We start from the raw sequence: 9,865 nt of genomic DNA on the forward strand, positions 1-9,865 counted from the left end.
TGCGATAAAATCGCTGAAGTGGTGAAAGGGACTGGCATAGTAGCAGAAGTAGCATCGGTCAAGAGCTGGGCATGTGTCACCAAATCGTTATAAAAAAAAAAGTTAAAAAATACCGCAAGACTTTTTTGACAACCAATATCAAAAATTTGATGACGTCTGAACCGAAACAGCTGGGAAATTTTGGTTTTGCTTTTATTTAATACTATTTTATTTACATTTGTAGTCGTACTAAATATAAGTTCCCTTTTGAACACATCAAGCAATATATTTTCATAACTGTTCTTAGTTAGCAGTATTAACTTATTTGTTGTATATTTAATCGTATGTAACTATTTTAATTTCCATTTATATCCATGCAATAACAATTACATAGGTTTCTCACTGTTTCTTCGCTTAACCAGTAGACGTCATTAAGAGCTTGGAACTTAGTTTACGATTTTTCAATTTAAAACGCGGTTGATAACCATTTTTATCGGCTGTATACATCGTAATCGTCTCGGTATCGGTTTTCTCGTCATACACCTTGTACATGCCCATTATCACCAATTCCTCATCTGGCGTATCTGGATTCATAATGACGCCAATTTCCTCACGTGAACTGCCATTTGGGTCCTCCTGCCTGCGTGGATCACAAGTGTTAATTAATGTCTTAAAATAGTCAAGGAGTCAATTACTTGAATCGATAGCCCTCCTTAGTCGGCACTTGACTGTAGAACGCGGTCATAATTGCGGGGTAAACATAGTCCAACAATCCGGCATTTGCGGAAAGCAATGATGTCACGAGAACTGAGACAACGAAGAACTGTAATAGAAAGTTTAATTTCAAATGAAAGTTCGAGTTTAAGAAATATATTTTCTTTTTTGAAAATTAGTGTGGCAAAAACACGCTCTTTTACATCGAGTTCGAACAATGTTTTAGTGATTCCATTATTGTTCCAAATTTCACCGGGACTGGTCCATAAGTACTCTATTTCTAATGAAATCATGGCTACAGAAATACCGAAAAATTTGGTGAATCTACTTTATCATGAACACAAGTGCAGTGAAAGTTTTGAAGTCCTTGGACTGCTCTGTTAATGACGGTAGCATCGAAAAAGTTAAAGGAAAAATGTGTGCCAATCGTTATTTTCACATCTCAACGTCTTCAACATCTCTTCATCTGAATCACCTGAATCATTGTGATTAATGTTTTGGGTGTGAAGCGTATCAATGTTAGACTCTAGGAAAGATCTCTCCACTTTCTAGCAAGATCACGAAGACTTTTTGCCCAGATTCGAAACGAAACCATATTCCCTAAGTTTGCCGAATTTGTAACTTATTCTTCTAAATAAATTTAAGAGTTGCTTTTCAACATTTCATAGGATTTGAGAACCCATTCTTTATTACTTTAATTTTCGAACATCTTTTATATAATATTTGGACTCAAAATTTCAAAATTCTTTTCCGGATGAGGTACCTTACAATGAAAACAGTCGTTATGTTTTTCGTGAATACAGCACATAGATCAAAACAATGCGTTGCAAGAATTATTTGGTTACAATTGTTCAGGTGGAATAGACACCTTTTTCACCTTTGTCGGGTTCGAGACCGACCTAAAACCTCTGTCGTGCTATGGGTCTGACACCGGATTGCAATTCTATGTGCTTTTTGGTTTAAATCACAGCCACCATGAATCTTCCCAAAGGGCCAAACTCATTAAGAGGATTGGAGCGAGCACCAAGAGCTAAATGCGCCCCATGGTACCAGATTTCAGTCTCCGGTCAGACCTTGTAGCTTTTGCTACTACCAGTTGGACACACATCAAACTCCATGATTGGTGACATTTGTCGTTCGACCTTCAAACATCTATTCATTAGAAGAAATCTCTGGGAATACCAGTTGCTCACTGTCTGGTGGCGACACACGCCAGCAGTTTGGAGCTGACAGATCGAGAAGACTGCAGGAAATTTCTAGAGCAGATAACCAGGGAAACAATGGAGCATATCTTGTGCACTTGTCCCGAATTAGCATTGACTGCGCTGTAAGCATCTGGGGTTTCCACAGTATGATACACTGAAGAATGTATTGATAGTGAGGCCGCAGAGTCAGCTAAAGTCGCGTCAAGCGCAGGCATCCTAAATAATGACTACTCCTTTTGGACTTGGCCAGTGAACTCCATCTGATATTTCCAAGAACCAAACTGGTCTATGCGTGGTTTATTGGCCTACCAGACTAACCTAAGTTTAGGAATCTAATTCAAAGTCTATAATATCAGTTAAAGCTGAGTATTATAGCATTATTTTTGACAAGACTATGTTGAAATCTCGAGGCAAGCCAAATAACAGACATTCGACAGGCATACTCTACCGCGTTCAAATTCTATACCCTGTCCGCTGGGGAACAGAGCTACAGTCAGTATAATTTTTTGGATATCAGAAAAAATATTTTCATAGCCATTTTATTACATAGCATATAAAATCCGTTGATAAGGTAATAAGTTATGAAGACGAATAATTATTCATACGCCGTGTTGTTGATGTAATTTATTTGATTTAATTAGCATTCTAAACGATGGGTATATCCCTTAGGCCTTCAAGTCATACTTAGAAATTATTAAATAAATGGTATAAAAATCCTATCGCACAACTAGTTTCGAAAGTTGATTTCCAATAAAATTTTCGAGATGAATTTATGACGTAACATGTTTATTCTTTGAACTTTCACTTAAATGAAACATTTTCAGATTTCCACGAACGATTTTGATTAAAAATACTTATAGGTTTATAGCTCAGAAAATAAAAAAAAAGTTTTTTTTTTTTAATTACAGTCAGTAGTTTTCAATCTTAGTTTTTCGACAAATTAGTTTTCGGAACGACTTCCAGCACTGGCATTCAAGAAACAAAGCTTTAAAAATGCGACCATATTTATTTATAATTTTTAGTGATTCACACTTTTTTATTTAATTTGAAACACATTTTAATTTAGTTTACAGATATCTTATAACGCACAAGTTTTTATAAAAATTCAATATGCTCATTTGTAAAAATTGTTTTGAAAAAATTACAGCGCAAAAGAGTCTGTGTCACAGAATTCTCATATAACAATAGAAACAACGTTTAGATTTCAAATTTTATATGCACCCGTAATATTTTGCCACCATTTCCACATAAATTAATTATCTTCTCAATCACCAAACGATAAATTCTCATTATAATTTTATTTCTTATTCTTATTTCACATTTTTACTTTTTATTTTAAAAAATTGTTCAGTCATATTCGCTATATTAGTAGTGGATTTACAATTATTAAACACATTAAAAAGCATAATTCTCAACTAATTTAAATATACTATACTTTGCATTCTTTCTCTAAATCATCACGCAGCTTTTTCTACTGCACTCACCAACTTTGCGGACACCATTTTGCACTGTATTACGTTAAAGATCAAACCATCGACTGAATCATTGCAACGAGATGAGGTTAACATGAAGGTTCTCCAACGCATATGTCACTGAATGCACCATTGCAGATATGCATCTTTGTAAAATGCAAGGTGGTTTTGCACATACAGTAGAAAGCAACAAAAATGCATTTATTGATATGTGCTCAACATAATTAATATTCGTAAAAAAGTGCAGGTGTTGTGGTTAGCTCGAATGTAATGACAAAAATTACTACAACAAACGCGATGTAAAATTGTTTAGGCACTGATTTTTTTATATTTTTTTATACCCGGAACAGGATATATCAAGTTTTCCCAGAAAATTGTAACACACCGAAGGAAACGTCGGAGATCACATCAAATATACTTGAATATTTAAATGATCAGCGTGACGAGCTGAGTCAAATTAGCCATTTCCGTCTGTCTGTACGCCCGTCTGTATAGTTTTGGAGGGATCTGCAACCTCGATTGAATTTACCACACCATCAATAATCACTGGTTCTTCATGGAGCTTTATGGTCATAAATTTAATTAAATGCATCTAAGAATTTTTGATGAGTTAATCCACGATTTAATTCCATTTTTTGGTTGAAAATAATATTTTCAGCTACTGTAAACGATCGTTTGTAAAACGTTCCGCGTATGTATTCCATCATATATGTCAAACCTTACGATAAAATCCCGAAACATATGGCAACCTATGTAAAAACTTTCGGTGACTGTTTCGACACTGTTTATAATACTACAAATCGTGTGACGATAGTACTATCGAACGTATCCCTTCATGAAATAAATAGTTGTCTAATAAACTACCCCAAATTACTTGGTTATCATTGCAACTTGTTATATAGACACAAAGAAATTATATTATTTTTGTTTATTTGTTTTATCAAAAACTCGAAGCTATGAGTGGTACAAGGCCTTCAAAGATGGTAAGGAGATCGTAGAAGGCACTCGTCCTCTTCAACTAATGAAACTATTAAAAAAAGGTTAAGGATATGGCTTTTGAAAATCGTAAGGCAAGTGTTAAGGGGATGGTAAGAGAGCTCGAAATCTCTCGCGAGTGCGATGGAATAATAATTAAAATATTGATGAATATTTTGGAGCATTCTTCCTCATCCCAAAAAAAGTTGAATTTTTTTCTAAAAGAGTACCGTAAACAAATTTCGATCCCACATTTATGGAGAGCATTATAACGGCCGATGAGACAACAATCATCGGGATGGAGGGAAAAAACGAGCCGAAGCGAAAAAAACCACACCAAAGTCACTCAAAAATTAAAGTGATGCTCATTGTTTTTCGATATTTGTGGTTTGTTGCATCATGAATTTGTTTTAGAGAGACAAACTGTCAAAAAGGAGTTCTTTTGGCCATATAGAGGCGTTTGGGCGAGGACATCCCTCGAAAACGGCCGGAATTGTTGAAGAACAATTCATGGAATTTACACGATGATAATGCAATTGACCGAAAGCCAAACACGACAATGAATACCATCGATCAACCACCGTATTCACCAGATTTGGCTCCATAGAATTTTTTCTTGTTGTCCAAACTGAAATTGTTGCTCCATGGTATTCGTTTTTAGTCGATCGAAGAGATAAAATAAAATTCGCTGAAGGAGTTGACCGCCATCCTAAAAAGTACTGGTGAGGTGGTGAAAAGTGCCTTCCGCTTCATCAGTGCTGTCGTGACATCAACGGTATGTGCCTCTTGCAGGTCACTAAAACAAAACATTTAGAGAAACAGCCTCCCAAACCCATGAAAGGTCTACCCACCACGTTTTAATATAATATGAGCTAGTCGAATATATTAAAATGCAATTACTTTGCTTGCCACTGTTCATACATGTACATATAACAAAGTGCATTTTTACCACTACCAAAGCGATTATGCAAAACAAATATTTGTGTTGAGATTTTGACTGAATATCTTAAAGTGAACACAGCTTTCTTAGACATATTTACACAAACGTATGCTAACCTGTGAAAACGATGCATCACATCTGTGACCATTTGTCTACCGAAAATTCAGTAATGACAGGTGTAATGGCAACACAACTCGCAGACACGCTCATTATGTTATTAAATAAGTATGCTCACACACCTCAATCTGAGTCCATTCATTTTGTTATCTTTCGTCAAACTACATTCAAATAACTTTTTTTATTCTTTTTGTTTTGTTTTTACGTTGCTAAAACCAGTTGCAGAAGCTTGCCAATGCTTATTGCTGCCACACGAATCTCAAGCACGCGACCTTAACGGCGAGGAGAATGTGCGGTTACTGCGAACCGTGTAATTGCAGTGAGGGGTTGGTTATTATCAAGAATTCTGATGTTGTAATAGTTCATCAATTGTATGACTCGGTTATTGGTGATTCCATAAAGTTAATCAAATCAATTTTTTTACAGCGAGAGGCAAGCAGTTCACATGTAGCGGTATATTAAGATATTAAGCATCCGGTGCACATTTTCTTTTGTTTTGAGTCGGCGGAGTGACTACCTGAGCGATGTAAGATAAAAATTTCAAGTACAAATGGGCGGAGCTATGAGCAATGCACTTTTTCGAAATCCTCATTGTATTTGTTTATCTGATTTAACAAAAATTTTCAAATATAAGTACAAAAGTTTTCACGCTTTTGTGGTTTTTAAAGTTAATTTGAGATGACAGTGCTCATAATCACTTTTGGATTTCACAGGTTTGACTACGATGTTTCGCAGCCTTTTTAYTAAGTTTGTCCAAAAAATCTGTTACGACTTCTGAATATGTTTCATGTTAACATTTGCAAGTTATGTTAGATTAGATAAGGTGGTTGTTCCCTGAGCATGTCGGAGGGCCACATTTAGACTATTAGTTACTGAACCTTCTGAAGCTAAAAAAAATTTCAATATTTGGATCTCAACTATTGGCAAAAATGTCATTAACCTTTTATTTTTGTTTCCGCTTTTTCCCTTAAATGTCTAAAAGTATGATATTCAAGATGTTTTTGTCTGAATTGCCAAAAACAGAGCATTCGAGAATGAATTCTGAGATGTTTCTATCTCATCTACTTCCATACACTTAATACAGCTAGCACCCGATCAATCTTACTGCATTAAGCYCGATCGGACAGTGTCCAATTTAAGCTCCTACMACCAATAAAAAGTGGTTCTTGCTGAGAGCAAAGAGTTTCCTAAACCACTTCCTCTTATTTCTTTTATTTTTATTAAATGCCAAAATATTATTTCTAATCTTTTAAGTAAGTCGAAAGCTAAGCCTTTGAATTAATGGCTTAAAGTGAACCAATATTCGAAAAAATATATCTGAAGGAAAAATATTTAGGTTTATTTTAAAAGGTGTCCACGAGCATTTAAATTTTCGTACTGGATTCTTGCAGAACATTCAATTTACTACAAATCTGCACCAGTGAGATTTTTTCAATTCAAAATTTCGTACATTTAAAAGCAGATGCATTGCTTATATGGAGCTTTCTTTGAAGGTCTGATGAAAACAAACAGTTTTGGAAGATCTAGAGGTACTTCACAAGGGCATATTGTCGACGAAATAGTTTCTCACTCGACGTATTCCGCATATCTCCCAGCAGATTTTTCTCTTCGTCAAATCTTGAAAGGGAGCTTGATTAAAAAAATGTAAATAATGTTCAGCGCCGTTCGAGGTACTCGCCAATGTCCTATGATAATTAATAAACTATGGTGGTAGTTTCCAAATTTTAATTATATCTGCAGGTCGCTTAAACTAAAAAACTAAATTGCCAGGTGCAAATAACCATTATTTTTTTATTATAATTTTGGTCATTAAGCACACGAATTCCAACCATACGACCTTAACGGTCCGAAGGACGAGTGGTTGCAATAAAGCGGTTAATTGCACTTGTGTGGTGAGATGCAGATGATTTTCAAGAATATAAATGTTGCAATATTTATTAAAAAATACACATGTACATATAAGTGGTACCGTTAGACATCTGCGACTATAGGAATTTTTTTTGTTTTGGAAAAGAAATCGTTAATTCACTTTTCATGGCACAAAAGTAATGAATAAAATACGATGCAATAATAAATCAAGACAACAACTAACAAGAGGTCAAACATAACTGGACATTAAGCATTCGGTGTGCATTCTTGTTATTCTAAATTGACATTCTAATCGCTTAACATGACGACGTATGAAAATCATTATATTATACATACTAGGGATTCGAGTTAACTTTATCGTAACTGAAGTGAATAAACACCTCAAATCGATATTATTTTGACACTTATAGCTCTCTTACATTGAAAATTATTTTCAGAGAAGCATTGAGTAGTCCAAAATGTAAATTTATTGAGGAGGAAACGATTTTTTAAGAACAAGTCACTTTGTTTTGCTTTATTCTATCGGATACTGGTTATTGTTATTCTATGGGTTATTTAATCCCCGCTTGGGGGTAAGGTTCAGTTGCTCGTGGTCATCTAAAAGTACCTAAAAACGCGTTATTTTGACAGGGTCGAACCATAGGGAGAAGCGTGTTAGTTGACTGGGGTTAGCTGGGCATGCAAAGAGGTGGTTAGAGTCTTACCGGAATTGACTCAGATTTTATTTGCCCAAAGGATGTTATTTCGGCTTTCTATCCCTTTTACCAGATGACCGTAAAGTGAAATTGTTCGAGATAGCGAACATATCAAATGAACATGTGCATCTTCTCATTCACGAATATATGTGTGTGAGAAAGCTATATGCAAAGTAGGTGCAACGCGATCTCACAAACAACGACGAAATAAAACCGAGCTTTTGATCCGATTATAAGATAATAGACATGTTCTCCATCTTTTCACTCCGTAACAAACCCAACCGGCAGTCATCCGAGTGGTCTACACATTATCACCTAGCTCCACAGCGTGGAAAAACGCAACAGTTGGGTGGACAACTGTATTGTGGGATGCGCATGAAATAATTTATATTGGCTACCTAGAAAAAGGAAAAACCATCAACAGCGACTTCTACGTAGTGACAACACCTTTTGAAGGAAAAGAATGTGTTGTTTCACCAAGACCGTGTCAAAAGCCAGTGAAAAATAGGGCAAAACTCCACTAATTATTGTTCAGATTTGACCAGTATTGACTATTTCCTGTTCTCATATTTCGCCGAAACAGAGGCATATTTTGAAACAAAAATCGTACCACAAAAACGGCCAACCTGTAAACTTTCGAACACAGTTACATCGATTTCACAGCTTATGTTGGCGGCTTGCTTTAACGTTGAGTAGGAAAAAATTTAGAGCGAACTGGGAAAATTATGTTTTGGAACTAATATGCTCCCGTACAAGAACCTTAGATAAAGAGCAGAGAAATCTTTAAAAAAATTGATGCAAGGCCATCAAAAAGACTGGTCAGTAAAATACATATATAATACGACCACATATCGGTAGTGCCTTTCGTAAATTAAAATTTTCAAAACAGCGTTCTGGATCGATAAAATATATTTTTATCAAAGTCATCTTCGTCATCAGTTAAATAAATATTCAACTAAACTATGGAGATGAACTTACAATCAAAAAGCCCACAGAGACTACGGGTTTGCCATTAAATTGAATATATTGGAGCATGTTGCAGAACTCCGGCATGATTGAAAATGCGACTGTAAAGAGAAATCTTTGAGGAACTAAAAGCAAACTATTCTTTGCTCAAACAAGGAACAATGAAGGATATTCTCTTAAATGGCTACCATCATAATTTCAACCAAATTGGATCTATAATAGTATTTTGAGTTTTCATGGATTTTAGAAGACGAGTGACATCATATTCATTATTGTTCTTTGAAGTGACATCGCATACAAAATCAAAGTGCGCTTGAACGTTGCTTACGGTGACTCTTTTCCTTCGAAGGCCATACATTGCTCAATGTGTTTCAACGTGGTCGCACGTTCTTTTCACTTAGACATTTCAAAGTCAGTTATTACAGAGAATCAAAAATATTATTACTAATTCACCGCCTATTAAAGGTGCGCGAGATAAATTAACCAGTAGGCATCCAAAAGACCAAAGACCGTGTATGTTACAGCCTGTATGAATAATTGGGCATGATAAAGATATATATGTATCTTATCCGAAGGAGTTTCTGCGCCGTTTTGGGAACTATTTTCTATTCTCAAATCCCAAAAGAATACTCGCTGGGGAGAAATTATCGTGGAGTGAAAAGGTCATCGCCGAAACTGAGGTCTATTTTGAAGCAAAGAACAAATCGTGCTACAAAAATGGTATCGAAAAGTCGAAGGGTCACTACAATCATTGTATCACCCCTGAAATAAATAACTTTTACTATGGCCGAGAGCGTTTTAATGAACGCTTTAAAATCAACAACTTAAATGTAATGTAAATTGCAAAATAAGTAGAGAAGTTGTGAACTCGCTTCGACAAGAACATCGACGACGCTAATCATTGCTTTTACAAAATCAATTGACAAGTGTGTG

At 35.4% G+C, this 9,865-nt stretch overlaps 1 protein-coding gene across 1 annotated transcript; it reads right to left on the bottom strand.

The window, feature by feature from the left end:
• Positions 1–238: 238 nt before the first annotated feature.
• LOC108978175 lies at positions 239–3,464 on the bottom strand. The gene is made up of 3 exons (XM_018948323.1): positions 3,383–3,464; positions 675–802; positions 239–619 (listed from the first exon to the last, which is right to left on the bottom strand). Exons 1-3 carry the CDS (start codon positions 3,398–3,400, stop codon positions 394–396), a joined length of 372 nt encoding a protein of 123 aa, XP_018803868.1. The 5' UTR covers positions 3,401–3,464; the 3' UTR covers positions 239–393.
• Positions 3,465–9,865: the final 6,401 nt, after the last annotated feature.

The sequence above is a fragment of the Bactrocera latifrons genome, unplaced genomic scaffold (assembly GCF_001853355.1).
Source record: "Bactrocera latifrons isolate USDA-ARS-PBARC rearing strain unplaced genomic scaffold, ASM185335v1 scaffold_119, whole genome shotgun sequence".
NCBI lineage: Eukaryota > Metazoa > Arthropoda > Insecta > Diptera > Tephritidae > Bactrocera > Bactrocera latifrons.